Source organism: Strigops habroptila, chromosome 9, assembly GCF_004027225.2.
Source record: "Strigops habroptila isolate Jane chromosome 9, bStrHab1.2.pri, whole genome shotgun sequence".
NCBI classification, from domain to species: Eukaryota; Metazoa; Chordata; class Aves; order Psittaciformes; family Psittacidae; genus Strigops; species Strigops habroptila.
The window spans coordinates 1,987,550-2,008,517 of NC_044285.2; the positions used below are offsets into that span (position 1 = coordinate 1,987,550).

Genomic DNA, 20,968 nt, shown 5'->3' on the forward strand with positions numbered 1-20,968 from the left:
TGCAGCACCCGATTTAATGTCAGATTACGGGCAAATATCTAAGTCCAAACCCATCCACTAATACACATCCATTTCAAGAATTAAATCTTTTTATTCTCCAATGTCATGAGGCAGGTTTGAAACAAACCCTAATTCGTTACAACCAACTTCTGCATCCCTGACCAGAGTGGATTACTGCAACCAAAACCAGTGCCGACCACCCACCACAGCTGCTATCATGGGTGCTCTTTGGAGGGATGGGCCTCTCGGAGGTGAGTATTTGCTTGCATTACAAGAAAAAGATGTTGTGCTGACTGACACATCTGTATTCAGGGTGGTTTCCATATGGAAAGCCATGCAGCTTTATGAGATTTGCTTGGACACGGCCTTTCCCAGCTTGAATTCTTCAAATAAATGCAGGTCTTCTTATCTACTGCAGGAAATAACATGTTGAGCAGTTTTTTCCCCCAGAACAGTTTCTTTACTGTAATTTAGGTGTGTTTGAGGCAACGACAACAAATGGCAACGGGGAAGTGAAAGTTTATTCATCTTGCAAAGCACAGCTTTCTGTTGGATATGATGAAGTGCATAGAAAGCCCAGAAAAAAAACTTGGATGGGAGTTCAAACACCACTGTTTTGAAAGATGAAAGCATGCTCTTCCATTAAATGTTTAAATAAAGTTTTCTCATACTAAATCATTTAAACATTTTCACATTCCTCACATTTCTAGAAGCGCTGTTCACTTCTATTTATTGTCATAACCCAGTGCCCTCAGCAAGCGACCATGGCTATTTGAGGCAACCTGTTTTCTAAAGGGAAAGTTCTTGCAGGACAGTAAAAGCTCATGATGAGCAGAGCTGCCTGACTCTTATTCTCCAACCCCCATCTACTCCCGAACCACCATCATATTTTCCTCTTTTTCTTACAGATAAATTCTTCCATGCTGCACAAGGGGACACAGCCAGGTTCTGCTCCAAATATTGACCAGAAACTCAACTGACTTCACCACGGTTGTATTTAGACAGCTGTAACTCAGAGCAGAAATTGGCCTGGGCATTCAAATCGTCTCTTTTAGAGACGCTCGGGCTGCTCTCTGCCATCAGTGATGAAGTCAGCCTTATTCATCTGAGCATGGAGCACCACGAAACAGCTCCAATAAGCTTAGAATTTGAGTGTGATTCTTTCTTCCAATGATGCAATTGTGTCCAATGGAAGGCTCTGGCCACAGGTATTTTGGCCATCCCCTGCTTGCCAGTGGTAGCATCTCTCTAAGGTCATTTTAACACGCACAGGTGACAGTGATGGCAAAGAAAACAGTGCCTTGCCACCACTGTGACGTGAGATGCTGAGAAAGCCTTAAAACCATTAAACTGTTAAAGCCTATGTGACTATGCAGCCATGCTCAGGCCATGCAGACGTGAGACGTCTCATTCCTCGAAGTGCCCATCTAAAGTCCTTGAGTTTGCTGAGAAGGTCTAACTCATGAAGCACAATGCTCAAAGATCTAACCTACCCTCTCCCAGCCAATGCTGCAAAGCTTAAACGAACAAGTAACTACAGAAAAATGCAGAATAAATGAGGATAAACTTGCCATGAGTCAATCTGAAGTAGGAACACTGGAAAGGTTTTTATCACAGGACAACACACCAGAGAAATGGAAATCTGAATTTAAGGTAGAGCTTGATAAACATAATGCACTTCCCAAAGACAGAAGGTAACCAGTCTAAGTCACCCAGCGTGCAGTTATGTTCTTACTTCCCTGTAAATCCATCATTAAATTAAACAAACAACCCAGCCCCAAGGGGACATTAGTCTTCATGAATCTCGAGCCCTGCTCAACACTCTGGGTACCCTGATGGTTCCATCCCCGCTGCACTCCACTGAACCTCTCCCCATGAGCTCGCTGGGCTGTTTAGTTAGCATGTCCCAGTATAAAACTCTGTATTTATTTTGGCACTACTCATTTAGAGAGCCCAAATAAAGTCCATTCCCTTTTCTGTGTATCTCCAGCTATTGACACTGCTCATGACCAATCTGCAAAACCAAACAAACGCGCGTTGTGTAATGGAGCTGGAAAAACAATCAGGAAGGGGCTGGAGATGTGCTCGCAGGTTCCCGCGGGGAGGGCTGGAAGGGGCGGCAGCCCAGGAAAAGATTACAAGAAATTCAACTTTTACTCTGATAACAACAGGCGCTATTTTCTGCCCATGACATCATGCTCCCAACCACTATTAAACAACGGAGATAGTCCAGCGCTGGTTGAAGTCACAGAGAACTTTGCTGTTCTTTCAGTGGCCAGCGTGGTATCTTTTCCCTTTCAAAAATAGATGTATTTTGTCTTTCACATGCCTTGCAACCAACCAAATCCTCTTCGCTGGCTCAGCTGACACAAGGATAAATCACAGCATCCCAAGTCGATGTGAGCAAGCCCAGACCTTCACAGCAGCACTCCCCAGCAGGGAATGATGCAACCTGTTGGGGCACAACTCATCTGACCTATTTTAGAACTCTTCCTTACAGAGAAGGTGAATTGCGGCCTCCAAGTGGCTCCTTCTCCCTGTTGACTGCAGTTAGGTATCTAGAACACCTCAGAGATTGATATCTGTATTAATCTAAGATTAAGTGTGAGGACTGCTACCCAGACAGCATCAAAACGGCCCCCAAAATTACCAGCTCCTTAATAACATACAAAAGCAACATCTCACTAGAGAATTCAAATCTTATGGGTAATGTGTCATCCTTCTAGATTACTCTGGCAATGAAATCAATCTGGAAATGGACTGTGAATCCATCAGTGCATCCCTCTACCCGCAGACACAAAATTGGTGGTAGTTAGCTACACCTACGCAACTGAAGAATGTCTTTGAGTATTTTTCAGTGTTGCTAAACACAAAGTACACCCCCATGCTTTGAACAAGGTAAATGAGATCTCCCGATGGCTCTTACAGCTACCATCTGCATGCTCCTGCTTTGCAAAAAATCAAAGAGGCTGATAGAAGATTAAATGGATTATTTAATCCCTGGAGGAACCAGGGGCTGAAAAAGCACAGTGCTGTGGTATGCAGGAGATTGTAAAGTTACGGCTCACATCCACACAACCCCTCTCTCAAAATCTATACTGAAAAATAAGAGCTGCCACTAACTTCTTTTGCAGTTTGAAGGACCTTGTGATGGCCAAACCCAGGCTGCTACTGAACAGACCCACCCCAGCCACAAAAGGGTCTCTGCACCAACAGAAAAAGTTTCTCCTCATGTGCAATGTAAAAGGCAGAGCATTGATTCTTTTTTAGCCGTGTTGCTAAGAAAGACATCTACAAAAATAAGGACTGCTTGCACCTTCCCTTTGGCACATCCTTGTCCCACTCCACAGCATGGAGACGTGGTAGAGGAATGGGCAAGGCGTGCCCAGCCCCATGTGCCTACCTCAGTTAAAGCCCAGTCTAAGCCAGACTCACCTGGTTTCAGATTTCCTCACAATTCCCAAAACATAAATACATCCCTAATTCTGCTGGTGAAGCTGAGCCAAGTTTCTGGCAAGGGCTGCGTTTGAGACTGAAAAAAGGGGAAAAAAACCACAGTGGTTTTCACCCAAAACCAAGATTCCCCCCCACCAAAACTTGGCAGCTCCCACTGCCTTTTGTCTCAAAACTCAGGGCTCAAACACTCTCCTTGGGGAAAGAGAGGATTTCCAGAGCCCTGCAAGACACCCAGCTCCGTGCCTGACATTGGACATCTTGATGGACATGTGCTGCAACAGCCACCATGAGGCAAACACAGCTTTTAATGCAGCAGAAATCCAAAAGGATGGGAGCCTGTTCCTAAACTCTTCCTGCAAATCCCAAATCCCATCCGTGCCCAGAGATGAGTGCTCAGAACAGCAGTCGGAGGCTGCACACAAATATAGCTGCAGGCAGCTTTCCGACTGCTGCAAAGTCAAGTTTAAAAGCAGGATGTTTGGCTGAGCTGCTCTTCCCTCAAATAAACACCCACAACCTTACTCAAAACAGAGAGGCACCGCTCTGGGAGCACTCGAGTCACTGCATTTCCAAAATCCCAGCCTTCATTTTTACCCCCTCGCTGTATGAATGCCACTGGGCTGGACAGAACCTTGGGAATGGCCAGAGTACTCTAAGGGGCACACAGACATCCAAGAAAAGCCCAAGCTGTTTCCTTCAGATGAATGTACTCACCCAGGTGCTGAAGAAATGCCCTTTCCTTCTGTTAAGGCAATAAACCACAGCTGGTAACTGCACTCACCCTCACCTACTGCAGATGGGTTTCTTTTTTTCATCACTTCTAGAGGGAAAACCACATCTGTGGTTCCCTTTCCACCCAGGGGACTTGATGGGAGCCAGCACAGGTCCCTGCCTAGGTGAGGAGCCCAAGCAGAGACATTAATCCTGACGCATGTTTTAGCTACAGCCCCCAGTTTTACAGCCTGTGGTGCCTGCATCATTCTGGGGCACTGAAGGCTGGACATGAGCAGGGGTGTTGATACTTAATGAAGCAGACAAGTGTGAGTTGTTAATGCTTTAAACCAGTTTCACTTGAAGTTAAACCTTCAGCTTGCTTGCCTGCTTTAGAAGCATCCCCTGAATGCCTAAAACCTTCCTGGATATTTGAACAGGGTGGAAAACATGGCATGAAATCCCACTGGATGCTTCCCTTGCTCAACACGCCATCAACACTCAAACCCTCACCGGTCCACACCAAGGCAGCCTGATCCACAGAAGAGCTGGAGAAACAAATAAGCACCATGTCTTAAACCTCTAATCAAAGCAGGCTTGCGCTGCGATGGCTGGAAAGCCGTGTGGAGCATCCTGCATCCCGGTCTTCCCTCTGCACAGCCCACCCAGGCACCCAGGTGATGCTCAGACATGGGACGGCTCAGGAGCCAGCCCAAAACCCCAAGTGTAAAAACACCCTGTGTTTCAAAGAGGACAGAGCCAGGAGAAAAAGCCTTTTGGAGGCTGAGGAAAAGCCAGGAGCAGCGAGAAGCAGGGGCTGAGCAGTGCCAGCTTTGCCCTTGCCCGGCCCCTGAATGCAGCTTGCTCCTGCCTCCAAGGGGAAATTCGCTTTGTGAGCCAGCTGCTTCTCATTGTGTGCCTCTCACAGCCTGCATGGGGGGAAGAGAGCCTGCAGGGAAGGGGAGAGGGAAAAGGAGGGGCCAGAGTATTGGGATTAAAATAATATTGTGGAGAAATCTCAATGAGAGGGAGAAAAAGCAGGGGAGAGGAGAGAAACAAACATTTTCTGCAAGGCAGCGATGGAGCAGGAGTGATTTGAGCTGTGGCTGATCTGGGATTATCTTCTGGCTCTCAGAAATGTTCTGGTGTTGGTTAATTTGTCCTCGTTTAAACCCTGATTGATTGTATCACACATCCAACCAGGGCAGCCCCTTCCCGTTGGCAAGTTAAGGCAGCCAAGAGCATCACCAGGAACGAAGCCTCTGCATTTAACACGGACAATGCGCTCCCTGCTCACATAAACCTACACAGGGCTGACAAAGCAACTCTCCTGAGCAGCCCAAGTCTTTGGGAAGTGACAGCCCGTCAATCAGCATCCTTTTTTCTTTCCTTTTTTCTGCTGCTGCTGCATTTTAAAATGAACAATTACATTTGCAGCAAGCTGGGATGCGCACGGATACATCAGGCTGGACGGGAAAGGCCTTCCTGCCCCACCGTGCCCAAAACCTGCTTGGTGACAGATCTGATACAAACATGCAAAAGGCCACAGTGTCAAGACAGGTTCTTGCATTTTTGCTTTTGAGATTCAATTACTTTGGGAAAAAATAGATTTTGAGCCAAGAATCAGGAAACTCTGCAGTATTATTTTTACTGTTTACCTTTTTTTTATATATGATAGCTATGACCTGACTGCATCTCTTGTGCTTGGCTTCTGACTGCAAAGATCTCAAGTTATATTCTCTGGGACCAAGTACCCCTAGGTCTGGTTTTGCCTGCAAGCCTCATTTAGGATCACTCAAAAGCCAGCTAGACTCCCACTGCACCTCCATCTATATACACATCTGCTGTTTGCTCCCATGCAGCCAGCGAATGAGAAGGCTTAAGTGCATCCTAATGCAAGTGTTACAGGATGAGGGGTGGATTGTACACCAGTCCCTGACAGATCTCCAGCACTAGTTTCCTATCAGGAATGAGCCCTGGGCACTCAGTTTCCTTGATGGCCTCGAACAGCTATGCTCAGCTTTTCCTTCCTGCAGGTTTTAAGGCAGTCATTAGCTGATGCTTCCCCACGAAGCAGCGGAGCTCAGCATATAAAATACCAAGTGCGAGCAGCCTTTGAAGCGAAGCCCTTCAAAGCCAGGCACATACCAAATCCACTGAGGTTTTTTACACAAACACATTCAGCATGGCAAGAGCAAAACTAATTTGCAAAGATCTTTAATGTGAAAAGTCTCAAATGACTGACCCTTTCAAGCACAGCTGAATTCAATCTGGCTCTAAAGGTCCATATTGATGATTCAACGTGGAAAAGACCATGGACATTTCCAAATATGTGGCTGCAATGTCCTGGAAATCAAAAACAACTCTAATTTTCTTGTTGCAGAGGCCCAGAGTGCTCCTATTCTAAACCCGGTGATGTGTGAGTGACATTTTTTTTCTAAACATACTTTTGCTGACATTTCCCTTTCATTAAAATAGCTCAACAATGGGGGGAAGAGCAACTCACCATGCACATAGGATCTTTACCTTACTTCGTACTCACAAAGGAATTTCCTTGCTCTGCTCTGGGGTGGAAGTTTCCAGTCACACGTGAGTGTGGCTTTAGCAGAGTGTCACTGGGAAACAACTTCGGGTGTTGGGGCCAGGATGTCCCCAGTAGAGCTATGGAACTATGGGAAGCAAAGCACACAGCGTACCACCAGCTCATTGAGGGACATGAAATAGCCCGAGAATCTCCTCTTCCTGACCCCTTGTCCCAGGATTACAGCATCCCATTGCAGAACACCGATGGCTTTGGCTGAACTACGAGCACAGAGAATAACAAAAGCCAGACTGGTCCCACCCTGTGATGGGAACCCAGAATCAGAGCAGCCCTGTTGTTAGGTCCCCTCAGGGGATGCCCAAATGCTTCGCATTGGCCTGTGGGAGATGCCACCTCCCCAGAGGCCATGGCTCCATGCTGGCAGATATCAATGCACGATGGCCATCTCACCACAAGAACCTGATGGGCTCAGTCATAGCACATTAATCACTCGCCATTGATGGTTATAGACTGTAGCAGGTCAACAACATAGTTATAGCTATGATTTGGACTGATCAACCTATTCACTTGCACATGGCATTTCCCTAGACTCCCTGCAGGAAAACTGAACAAAAAGGGCAGAAAACATGACACAAGCAGGTATGTCTTGGGCATCAATGTCAAAGCCCCTGGTAAGGCTTTGGCCAAGTGTTGTTGAGCTACTGAACACTTGGCATGTAACAGCATCCAATGCTCCCTGCACTGGCATGGCTACCCCGACCCAGCTCTTCCTCTTGCGCTGGTGGGCAGACTGAGCATTCCAGGGATGCAACACCCATCCAGTGTCCTCACCTGCACTGAGGAAACCCAACAGCAAACCACCTGAGATGGAGCAGAAAGTCCCCACTGAGGTTTTGCAAGCTCTGGAGCTAGCTAGACCCGTCACCCTCACCCAACTCAGGCCCCAACCATAAACCAAGCTTCACAATAGTGTTATTTATTTTTTTGTAAGTCACAAATTATTTCCAGCAGCAGGAGAGTGGAAGGATGCAGCGTGCTGGACCCTGCTCGCCGGCACCCAGCCAGTCTCATAAATGGTTGGCAGCCGGCAGAGCAGCAAACCCATTTCTATTGAAATGAGCTTGTTACTACTAATTTTTACTGGCTTCCCGGCTGATTCATAAAGTTTTGTTGGGTTTTTTTGTTTGGTTGGGGTTTTTTTTGCACATCTCAGAAAGCAATTCCTGAGACACTCGGGGGAAAAACAAGCCTTTGGCCTCCCCACAAAGGGCTGCTCCTTGCACCCTGGCACAGGCGTCTATGGCCCCCTCAAAACCACGTTGTCTTGTTTTCAGGGCTTCATAAAATCTTATTAGAAAGAGTTCTCTTGTATTGAATAGGCCAAAAATCAAAACCTCATGGATTCAGTTTTACCATTATCAGCCATGACAAACAGCTTGAGACCTCAATGGCAGCTGCAGACACACGTTTTATAGGGACAGTTTGGGTCCGAGACATTAAGCTCCCTGTTTTCCCATCTGCTCCCTGTCTCCACAGCTGGATGCACCAAGTTGTTGCACTAGACAAAACCAACTAGATCTAATCTTGGAGCCCGAGCTTTTTTTAAGTACCAGCAACTACTAGCTGTGAGACTTGGCACAGCTTTGCTCACTGATTTCAACTTGCATGGATGATATCCTCTTTTTGGATACGCAAGGACAGCCAAAGTGATATACCCTGCAAACACCAGAATCATAGAATCACAGACTGGTTTGGGTGGGAAGGCACCTTAAAGCTCATCCAGTTCCAACCCCCTGCCACAGGCAGCGACACCTTCCACCAGAGCAGGTTGCTCAAGGTCCAGAAGGCCACGACAGTTTTACTCCATCAAAAACCCCAACACAGGGACTGCACAACCCCAACACAACATGCATGCACTTCGCATCATGATGGGTTCCTGGCCATGAGCCGAGAGCACGACCAGCCAAGTCAAGCGCAGTAGGATGCTGCTACAGGAACAAGCCCACACAGCATCACCCCCCCCAGCATCATTTATGTCTGTGTGGTATTTCAAAGTGTCTCCAACACTTCCGTACAGCACTTCCCACATGCTTTGCTTACTACTTAGATTTAATGAGTGTAAAGACCTTCCCCTACACATTTGTTTCCCTTTTTCAAGCGTTGAACCCTAAAAAAAGCTGGAGCACTGAGCACAAGCCAAGGGGCCACTCAGTCCAATTCCAGAGTTCCCTTTCAGCAAAAAGCCAGATTATGCCATGGCTTCTCTGGATCTTAAGGAAAAGAATGAGAAACCCCTGCCCAACACATAGTTCATCTTCACCGGCACTTTAGGGTTGAACAAGTAACAAATATAAAAGCCACAGGAAGAGCTCGGGGCACAAGGACTGTGTGTGCTACAGAGCCCGGGTGCTCCCAAAGGCACCGCTGGGCACCAGCCACACCATCATTTATTCAGCCGTGAGAGAAAGCAGAGCCAGGGGAGTTCCCAGCCACCACTGCCCGTGTTTGCCTTCCCTGCTGCCAGTGTGGGACAGGGGCAGGCAGGGATGCTCCCAGATCCCACAGCCCTTCCGCAGGGGAAGACGAATCAACTGCCTCATTCTTCCAGTGGACAAACTTGTGTTTTGCTGGCGCGGAATCTCACAAATGGAGCGTTGTCTCAGCACAGCACCAGGCGCTCACCCCCTGAATAGGCCACGCTTTGTAACAGCCAGAAGGGGGAAAAACCAACGAATAAAGAAAAGCAAAAAACCAGCACGTCCATTGCTCCAGGACCCTCTGGAGACAGGTAGAATAAACCTAAAGGCAACACAGCGTTATCACCACCCACCAACCAACCCATGTGCTACACCTCCGTATAGGTATCTACAGGGCTTTTGTTCCTCTGTTAAACAGACAACAGCGGTTTGCATCACTATGTGTGAAAGCATAAAGCAGCTGGCACTTTTTTTAAAAGTCTTTAACATTCTTTGGCTCCTCAAATGGAAAAATCTTAGCAAATGAGACCTTAATAAATGGAAAGAGCTGAAAAATAGCCTTTCTGCTGGCATGTTCCACTCCAGCTAATGGAATATGTAGATAAAACTGACACAGTTGTGTCTCGAACCCTTCCGCAGTGCTGCTGTGAGACATCCTGCCCAGGTATTCCTGGTGTGGTCCCTCCTTGCATCAAGAGATACCCCTGCAGCAGGATGAAGCCTCCAACTCCTCCGCCAGCCTTTAAAACAGCCAACACAAGTAAAAGGCTTTTATACCTGAGCTTTTATGCCCTGAAATGCAAAATGCCAAGTGGACAGAGAAGCATCACAGCCTGCCTGTTCCCAGCCAAAGTTTGTATTCCTATGGAGAGGTAGGAACAGGTTGTATTGTGTGAGGGAATTTGGGTCTAGTCAAAGTTAATTCTTACACAGTAAAAAAACCCTAGTAACAATAAAAAGATGCTGCTGGTATTTTCCCATAGCCAAAGCCTGGGATAAGGAACCAGAGTGATGCTCGGCTTCTCCCCAGAGGATAAGCACCTCCAGGAAGGGGGCAGCGGGGCAGCAACACGTTCCAGCACTGCAGCGCTGGAGACTGTTTAATCCCTGCTCCAGCCCCAGGAGCTGCAAAGGCCATTACAAGTCAGCATTTAGTAACTCTGGAAGAGGTCAGCCAAGACAGGCACTTCCATGCAAAATGGTTTTGTTCTTAAGGAAAAAAAACCCAACCAACAAAACAACAAACAGGAATTCAACAGTTCTCAGCATCCAAAGCCCATTCCCCAGCGCTGGCAGCGCACTGCAAAATGTCTCATCAACCTCCCCTTTCTGAGCACTCAGCCCCCTGTAACAATGCTTTTTTCCAGGCTAAACACCCACTTTCTGGAGCAATCAACCAAAGACAGGCCTAAAACAGGAGGGAAAACAAGTGGAGCCTGCTGCTGGAACAAACATTGTCCAAACCCGATGCTCATAGCAAAGCGAGACTTGACAAGCTGATGTCTCTCTTCCTTCTCGATCACCCCCGGGCAGCTTGATCCCTGCACAGACAGGGAGGCAGCCTTCCCTGCTCCTCTTCTCCCTCCCAGAGCCCAGGACACACAGCAGTGCTCAGCAGGGCTGGGAATCACGGCAGCCGCGTGCCTAATCCCCTCCGATCCCAAGCACTTGGGAAGGACAAAGAGCCGAGTCTCCTTTGCCAGTAAATTGAACCTGCGGTTCCAGGGGCTCGAGGCACTTCAAAGCCTGCAGCAGCCCGGCCAGCAGCAGGAAAGGGATGTACTTTTCGGCTGTGGAGCAGCAAAGTAAAATCCACACAAATAAGCAGTGTTCCAGAAAACCAGGTTTAACCATCAGTGGCTCCGAACGACGGGGGATGTTTTTCCTGCAGGATTTTTTTTTCCCCTTTCCAGTTTGTCTTGAGGTTTTCTTTTTTGATTTCTTACTAAAACATGTCTTGAGCTCCCACACCACACATCCCTTTCGGGGCTGAGCATCCTCCAGAGGTAGGATGCTGAGTTAGGTATTGGAGTCCAGGAAAGGAGGTGCCTTTGATGAAGAGCTAATCTACAGACTTCAATCGTTTCAGTGAACGCCACGGATTTAATAAGTTATTTCCGTGGAAAACCTTAGTAACTCGGTTATGAATCAAGCCTATAAACACCTCTCACTCATCAAAGTGCCACGAGGAGAAAAAATTCTATTACTGTAACTGTGAATACAAGCCTCTCTCTACAGGTCCCTATAAGAAGCCAAAATTCCTCCTTCAAAACATTCACCATTTTCAAAAGTAAATACACTCTGTCCAGTATTCAGCAAATCCCTTTGAAAAGTAAAACACAGGCACAGAGAAAAAGTAAAGTCGAAACAAAGATGCAGCATCAGATACACACTGTTTAAAAGACAACTCAAGCTACATCAAAAGAACTTTTACTACCTAGAAAGCCGTATCCAACTCCTAATAGGGTGCAAGAACGTAATGTTTTGGCTACAAAGATTAAACTAATTTACTTTTAAGTAACTTGCTTACTTCCTGATGTTTCTTTTTTTAAAGTGTGATGCTTAGGTGGTTGGAGATGCGATTATCCTGTGATTCAAAGCCAAGCATCATAACTACTCAATGAACCACAGACAAAAACACATTTTATCTGGGTGTTGTACTTACTCCAAGAACTTCTAGACTGAACACTTCCCAGCTAGCTGTGAAAAGCCATCCCGGTTCCAGGTAAGGGAGGGAAAGAAAAGGCAATTCTTCTCTGCAGAAATATACTGAGAAATTCAGTGTTTTGCCTACAAGGAAATGGTGCTCCCCAAATACTGGTACATTCATTTCAGGGCATCATCCTGCCCAGCTCCATCACCACAAATTCTCCCTCTGAGCCAGGGAGCTGCACGTGCACACACAAATGCAGAGGTATCATCTGCAGCTTTAATCCCTGCATTAGGCATGGGACCAAATACTGGTAAGACAACGTTCTTCCACCCCTTGTGCAACAGGCACTCTCTGCTACTCCAGACAGATGATCCCAAGGCTCTGGCAGCTAGTTCTGATTTTTTTATCTCCTCCTTCGGGACTAGCTCCGACTGATTGTCCTTATTTCTCTCACAAGGAAAAGCACCTGGGAAGAAGGGAATCCACCACCGTTTCATCGGTTCAGAGGAAGAACATCACTGGGGCTGTCTCAGCTGAAGATGCTCCGACAGCAGCCCCGGCTGAACGCAAGATGCTGCGGGAGCTTCCTCCCATCCTCACCACTTGGCACCATGAATGTGCTGGAGGACAGCACTGCTCTTGCAAGGTATCGGCACAGCTGATAACAAAGGGACATTCCTCCAGCTCCTAGTTCAGAAGATACCTTCCTTCCTCAAGAACAGTATTTCTGGAGGCTGGTGATGATGCTCCCTCGCTGTGTGGGATGCAAAGTCTCAGAACCACCTTTTACTTCCCTCCTGAGTAGACCTTCAGCACAGGCCACCTCTTTTCCCATCTCCAGCAAGTTCCCAAGTGGTCCCTCACCCTTCACAAAACTCATTTCCCCTCCCCACGTTACAAATCTGGCTCAGCTCCAAACTCCTTTTGAGACCAAAAGCTTTACATTGCGAGCTCGTAAGCCACAGAGTGTTCTTACAAACAGGTGTCACTTGCTGTAGGAACCCTCCTACAGCTGCACGGCCACTGCCAGAGTTTCACCCTCCTTCTGGATGGGATCGCCGGCACCTCTCCTGCTTTGCCGGATGGAATGTTGGGTACAGGGGGCAACATGGAGGTGTATCGGCACCTGCACGTGGTCACCAACGAGCTCTATCTGAGGAGCTCCTGCAGAACTCAATGCCACAGCTGTTGGGTTTGGTGGCCCAACATGAGTTGCTCTGCAGGGTTTTAATGGAAAGAAACAACCACATACGGGGATTATCTCCTGCAGCCTTGATCCATGGCGCTGCTTCTGTTGGTAAGCAAGGGTGTATTTGCTCAGTCTCAATGCTCTGGACAACATCTTCAGCTGCACATTAACAACCCAAGAGGAGTCCTCTCTGCTGGGTTACACTGCATGTGGATGAAGCGCTGCCATCAACAGGCTCTGGAGACAACAAGGATCTACACACCCAGCTGCAGAATCAATGACTGCTTCCCTTTCCCTTTTCCAAAGAAAGGGATGTTTGAACTTCAGGAGCTGCCACCAGAGCCACCCACAGTGGCAAACACAAACACAATGCAGAGAAACCCACAGTCCTCCCGTAAATCTACAGGCTCTGGTGGCTTTATCATCAACCCAGAAACACATTTGTTGTACAATAAAACTGCACACCTGCACCTCTCTCAAAGGGACAGGCCCTGATGCCATCTGAAGAGCTTCCCCACCATCCCTTTCAGGGATTAATTCCATGATTCACCCCATAGTTTGCAAAGTTGCCTTTGATGTCAACCCCAGGCAAGGCCAGAAGCTGCACGTGAACAGACCCAAAGCAAAAATGGGTTATTGTTTTGAAGTTCTCCCACCCATCAGGAAGGATGCTGCTGTGTGGTCAGGCTCTCCAACGGGGATTCCAAGATTCACGGCTGACCACGGCCACGTGGGGAAAAACCTTCACACCAAGCAAAGAATTCCTCTCTGAAGCACATCGGAAAATAGATGCACTTTATTTCCCATTGGCAAACTAAAGCTATGGAGGAACACTGTTTAATATAAAAACATCTGACAAAGCACCTCCAGGATGTATTTTTTTGCATCAAAGTAGCAGCTCTTGGCAACAGGCTCATTCCTCCAACAAGAGCAGTTTTTAGCCAAACCCTGATTGTTGTAGACTGTGCAGCGTAGGGCACGCCAGCAAACCTAAAGTTAAATATGAAAGAAAAAGGAAACCAAAACCATTACTGGCCCAAATAAACATCTGTCTGTGATTAAACTGGATGCACAGATATGCTCTGCAGCAGGACAGGGAAAAGAAAGGACAAAAAGGCTCTATGGTGCTGCTGGGTCAGACTCTCAGAGCTGCCACCCCGAGCCTAGCACTAAGACACACCAAAGCCAAAGGAGATCATCAGAAATGTGCAAAACCAACATTTCACCCCCAGAAGAAATTGCTGCCCTATTAATAAGAAAAATATCTTATTTCCCCCCCCCCCATTAACAGGTAATTTCACAATCTCTCCCCCAATCTGGAAAGGGTAAATGTTTGCCCAGTTTCCACACGTATCCGCCTTACATATTTAATAGGCTTCCTCTCTTTTTTTTCCTACTGCTAACACACAGGATCTTCATAAATTTCCTTGTTAGCATAAATCCCTGCAGTCTGTTATTTCTGGGGGGAAAGGAAGGGAGACGTTCACTTTCTCCATTCAGTGGGTTTGAAAATATGCTTCCTGAAGTTCATCCTAAATATTGCTGGAAGCAGAAGAAACCCTCAGGCTCTCACTCCGGAGCCATGGCATCGCTTCAGCGGGGCTGAGTCATCAGTTGGGATGGATGGGCATGGTCCTGCCTTCCTCCTCCCTTCAGGGGTACAGGGACCCTGAATCCCAAATCCAACATCCCCCAGTCTCACCACTGCCCTGTAAGCAACTTCTCCACCTTCCCAGGCCTTGGAAAAACTCCAGAATCATTTAAATTAGCTCCAGCCCATTCAGTCTCTTTTTTCCTCCTCTGTTAACTCTGGGGCTGGGAATTATTGTCTAACAACTTTGCTGGGAATAACACAGCATAAGTCACTGAGCAGAGCTCATCTCTACATGCAGCCCCCCACCTCCTAGGCTTGAGCAGAGCTGCTCGGAGCAGGCTCATATGCGCGTTTCTACTCTCAGGTAATGCTCCCCACTGCTCGAGTGTGGAGACGAACTACTCATTCCTCCAACAAGCCACCAACTCACAATTCCTTCTTTCAGATGCACATTCCCAGCTACAAATGGGTTCACCAGAACTCAAACTCTTGAAGAGTTTATCACATGGGAACTGAATTGATTTCAAAGTAAAAATAAATAAATAGTATTTTGGGGAAAATCTAAAGCAGCATCTTCCCTGGCCTCCTGCAAAGCCTCTTGCTGCTGGTACAACCTCCCCTTTAACGGTCCCTGCTGTCCCCATTCTCCTCACCTCTCACTCATCCCCTGGTAGCACTTCTCTCTGCTTGGGTACATCACCCAAGCCACCCTCATTTCTCCTGTCTGAATCCACCTAGTGCTGAGCATCCCCTAACTCCAGACACCAGCTCAGCTAGTCCACGCAGAAGGACCAAGTGCATGATGCAGAACTAGACACAGACACGAGGAGCCCCTTCCCTTTGGAAAACCCTGCCACACACAGGGCTCGAGCCTTGCAGGCACCATCCCTTCACAAAGGCATTCCCATATGAACAGTGAGATTTTCCGTGCAAACACTGGTATAATTTCCAATTAAGCGAGGAGTAACGAGCAGGCATGTAGGGACACATGAGACAGGCTCTAGTGATGAGTGGCTCATTTTGAGGAAAAAAAAGCTATCGTAAGAGCTTGGCACTGACTGCTCCAGGCATAGTCTTCATTAAGTATGTTCTATGGAGACACCCAGCCCGTGTGGGACCTCTGCATGGTGGCTGAGGAGGTGAGCAATGAGTTGCACCCATCACTACCCATCTACTCCTACAGCTAGAGACTCATCCTTAATTATTATTGCTCCAAAGAAAACTGCTGCCCTAACATTTTTGTCCTCTCTAGAGGATGGCCAAGGTACTCCAGACCTGCAGTGACCATGAGCAATGATCAAGTCAGCATGGACACCTAGGGGAGACTTCCAAGCAGCACCAGCACCACCACCTTCAGCCCTCCTACGTGCGCTCAACCCTTCCCCTCCTGCACGGTCCTTACGACTTCCAGAATTTAATGCCACCACTCTCAACAACTCTGGTTGCTGCTTCTAGGAATTCATGGGGCTTTTAAACAGACTAGTGCAGCGTGCTGTGCAAAGGGAACACTGGGAACGGGGCTATTCCAGGGTCCTTCCCAAGGAAGGTGAGGGACAGCCCTGTGGGGTTTAGGGGAAGGTAGGCAATCCCAAAGCCTGTGGCCCACAGCATCTGCTCCAGCACGTCCCCACCGTCCTGAACCAGTTCCTGCAGCAGCAGCAGCAGCGCAGCCCTCTCTCTACAAGCCTGGCAAGTCTAACGGGTACAGCAGCTTCTTGGCACGCAGCAGAGGAGCCAAGTCTGAGGGGAAGGGAAAAAAAATTACTACAAATGTTCCACCAATTATGAGTCACGGGGCTGAGCTTTTGTTTCTGCCGTGCTGGATTTTGCCCTTTCCCTGGTATTTCCCCGGCTCCGGCCGGGGGAGCCACAGGGACGCTGACTCCGGCCAAGGATCTGCCGGCAGCTGGGGGACCGGCACAACCGCAGCCAGGGGAATGCATGGGCTCAAAGTACAACTCCCACCACAGCAGGTTTTCTTCACCTCTGCTCCCCAGGTGTACACGGCTGCAGGAATACATCTCATGAGGAAGAGACTGAGCTCCTCTTTGTACTCCTGCAAGCCTCAATGAGACACTGCTTGAGCTTGGAAGAGGGGAACTCTGGGATCAAACACCTCCAAGTGCTTCCCCCACCCACCCAGATCTTCCCAAGCCATTGTACCTCACTGGGAAATCAGGATCATCCCCAATCTGAGAGAAATGCCGTGGCTGGACACTGATCCTTGGACAGCCAGCCTCATTTCATGACCCAGATCCTTTGAACCTCAGATGAAGAGGACTCTGTGGTATCATCCATCAATCCGGTTCACAACACAGAAGGTTGCATCTGCACAACTATTCACAGTGTGTGCTTCCAGTTAGCACTGGCTGCTACTCCAAATCTTATAGCAAGCCTGCTAGCTCATGGAAGACTTTTTCCTATTTACAAGCAGTATTATAGCAATGAAAAGGTCAACTTCAAAAAGAGGGGTTTTCTTTTTAATTCATACGTACAACAGAGGTGATCTTTGACTTCATGCTTAAACTTCCTGTTTAGAAGTTCATCAAGTAAACAAGTAACCGTAGAAGAATGGTTCTCTTTGTTATCCCAAATTGAATTTTGTGGTTTTAGTAGGAAAAGCCTTTTTGATGATCAAAGCCGAAGCAATAAATAGCAGTGGCTTGATGCTAGATCCAAAATGTACTTATTTTTGGAACAGGAGTTAAATGCACATTGAGTACACACAAGAAGAGGCAGGGAAGACCACGTGCTCTGGGTATCGTTTGTGCAGGCCTACATTTCAAGCAGACCTATTAAATAAGTTGAAATGGAGAATAAACAAGCTGAAATGTGGCAGATAGACTTAAGCCTGAGTGGGTTTTCTCCTTTTAGCTCCCTGTGATGACAAGTATGGGTTAACTGCAGCAAAGCTCTTATCCTCTTTCAGCAATCATGAGCATTGGGGAAAAATAAATCACACAGCCCCAGACTCTTATTAAAAGTTACACCATTGGAAACTGCACAGGGGGAGACGAGTATCCGATTTCAGCCCAATCTCAGTCACGTGTTATCATTATATTGTTCAAGTAAAAGCTAAAAATCTCTCTTCTATTCCAGAAAACCCACCAGATGTCCCATAAAGGACTCTGCTGTGAGAGAAGCTAACTCATTACATCCTCAGGAACCCTGGTTTTCCATCTCGGCTCTGTAATTAATGGCAATTATCAAGTTACAATAAAAGCCATGGGCATGGGGAGCTTTACGGACGCATATCCAGCCTCAGGAACATTTGTCAGGAATTGCAAACACTTATTTATTGTAGCACAACCCTGAATGATTCAGGGCTATCCTGAATGATCCTGACCTCCTGGCTATCACTTGTTCCCCCACTATGGACACTTGGCAGAACAACAAAAGCAAGGCAGGTCGGCACGCTGGATTCAGCATGCGGCGGCAGGAGGACCTTAAAGGAGAAGGAAAAATCCCTGGAGGAAGCACCACTATGCCGTGACACTGTGGTGCCATGCTGTTTAAATGCTCTTTCAAGTGATGTGGAGTTGGGATCTGCTTTAACATCCCAAGGAAGTCACAGGTCTCACCAAACCAGCCATAAAAACTCTTGCAGGCAGACAATGAGAACGGATAATGATAACAAAGCTATGGCTAATGGACCAGTACCCCAAGGGTCCCCTCCACCACCATCAATTTATAACATCCCCCAGAGAGCAGCAAATCCCATCCATGGGCTCAGCAATCCAGCAACTCAGCACTGACATGTCCAACTCTTACCCCACCACAAAGCCCACCCCAGCCACTGAAGGAGGCACATGAGGCTTCACCAAGATGAAGATTTGTCCATCTCCATCTTAGCTCTCAGACCAGTAACCAGGTCATTTCCTACATAGAAATTAAACCCAGTCCTATACGCAGGTCCCTCCTGCCCTCACCATGCAGCCAGCCCCAAGCCTGGGATGAGACCACAGAGGAGAAAGATGTGAAAGAATCAACACAGCCAAAGCCCACCACCAAGCAAATGAAAGCCCCAACTCTACCTGCTCACAAGTAAAACCACCCCAGGCCTCACAGAGCACCATTAAATGAATGGAAGGTTGCAGGGGTGGGGCAGAGCAAAAACCAGGACCTAATTAAGCAAAGCTTTGTTCAGGAGCTTCAATGGCACCGTAGCTGGGAGCCCTGTTCATGAAAGCAGAGCCAGGACGCAACAGGTAATGCAAGCTGGACGGACTCAGCAAGAACCATCACAAAGCAGCATCGCTTTACACGGCCTCACTGCTCCTGCCATGCAATCAGTGATGGGGTAAAGCCCAGCCCCACGCCACCACACGTCTAGGTGGCTTCCACAGGGGACACACATGGCTCAATGGCCACCTCCCAGATGTCCCAGCTCACGAATCCCATGAACAGCATCTTATCACAACCCGCGGAGCGCAGATGTCTCTGAAAGATCAACTTAAATAGCTGCTCTTTCTTTCCTGCTTTTCACACCAAGAGTATAAACCAACAGCAGCACCACAACCCCTCGTCTTGTCCCATGATCCAGCCCCAGCCACGAGCTACCCAGTGCAGACCACGTGTGCCAACCTGAGAAGTCTCCGGGCGTGACGTTGGGCGAGTTTGTAGCCTCTGTTTCAGTGTAAGACAACGTGGAATCTGATAGATCTGGGAGGAAAAAGGGAAAAAAAATAAAGGTACTTTTAGTCCTCTTGCATTTCCAAGTGCTACGTGAGCACCCGTGGCTCTTCAGCTTCCCACCACCTCCCCGAGAGGAATTCTCCACCGGGCCAGAAAGCAGCGATTAACTTTGTACCTCTACCACGCAAATGCAAACTTTGAATTGCTTCGACCACAAAAATAACTGCAGCTAAGTTGATCAAACAAGTAGGAACTTGGTGCTTACTGGATAAAGTTACATTAAGCCTCTAAACAACTCCTAGTTACTATACTTAATTATCACCATTAAAATTCTTGAAGCTGTTTATTCTTGCTTCCTTCCTTCCTTCCTCTTTGCTGAAGCGAAGGAAACTTTGTTTTAACAAGTTAAGAGTCTTTGTTATTCTCTCTTGCTTACACCCCTCTAATTAAGTGCTCAACTGTTTGCTCACAGATTAACTATTATTTTTCCAATCAAACAAGCCAGTGAAGCAAATTTCAGTCCCTGGCTGTTGTTTTAAGAAAGTCACGTGTCACTCGCTATCATCTCTCCCTGCAGCACAAGCAGTTTCTAAAGGGAATTATCTTGGAAGGGGGAGCACACAGAAGGCCAATCCCTTTATTTTGCCTCCACAGCTAACAAAACCCCCAAACACGACCAGAAAATTGTTTTGCAGGGTACTGTGGTCCCTGCTGCATGCCACAGACTGGCTGCAGGGATGAAGGAGCTGGTCCCTGCAACAAGCGTGTGGGCAGTGGGTACATGAGCAGTGGCAGACAGCGCCAGGCCTGGCAGGGCAAGGACTCACCTTTGGCACTGGGCAGCTCCCGCCCTCCCTAAGGGCTGGGTGGGACAGGCAGGCACTGTGCTGTCCGGCTTCTATCTCCCTGGCAAATCCTGCCTGTCTCCTCCCTGCCCCTGCCTGATGGTGAGTGAAAGCAACTCACCTCAGCCATTACCTGCTCTCTAAATCAGAGCCACAGACTATGGGATGAAGGGAGAAATCTCACACTCCAGATGCGGCCATTGCTGCACCAGTCCTGGCAAGAAACCTGAAAGGGATGTGGGATTCCTCCCTTCCCTCCCATGTCTTTGCTTCCCATTTACTTGAGCAAGAAGTGGGCGCTGAGAAGGGATGGTCAGGGTTAGGGTGAGGGATGCCAATTCACTACACATGCACCATATTGGACCAGGATCCAAGGTTGGATTTGCCAGGCTCTCCAGCAGCCTTCCCTTCATGCCTACCCAAGCAAGTCACTTTCTCTAGCTTTCATTTTAAGTAACACTTATAATTCCCCATGAAAAGTGAAACAGCACTCGGAAATTATACAGCGCTGACTTTCAAAGAGTTTATGTCTCATTTTAATAAGCAGAGGAAGGGTAATAGGTGGTTCCTCCATGGTGCAGCCAAGGCTGTATGGAAATGGCACCCAGGAGCTCCCACTCCCCCTGCGCTCCGTCATCCTGCAGATTACCCACGCAGACAAAACATGATGTCTGGAAACCTTTCATTACAGCTTCATTAAAAATAGAGCTTCGTGTTATTTTGGAAAATCTGCATGTGTCTACATGGCAATTTGAGCTGATAAACCCACATCCATTTACTCCTTAAACCCGTCAGCTGATGCTTGCTCACAAGTAATGAGCAGCCATAAAAACTCGACTTGTTGGCTTCTGCCTGACATGCCACGT

General features: G+C 47.7%; 1 protein-coding gene across 1 annotated transcript in view; it reads right to left on the reverse strand.

Annotated features, from left to right (window-relative positions):
• Positions 1-20,968, reverse strand: part of SMAD6 (SMAD family member 6) — a 42,217-nt gene that overhangs the window by 16,241 nt on the left and 5,008 nt on the right. The window contains exon 3 of the mRNA XM_030498065.1: positions 19,207-19,284. Coding sequence (XP_030353925.1) covers positions 19,207-19,284 — 78 coding nt within the window. The remainder of the gene's footprint in view (positions 1-19,206; positions 19,285-20,968) is intronic.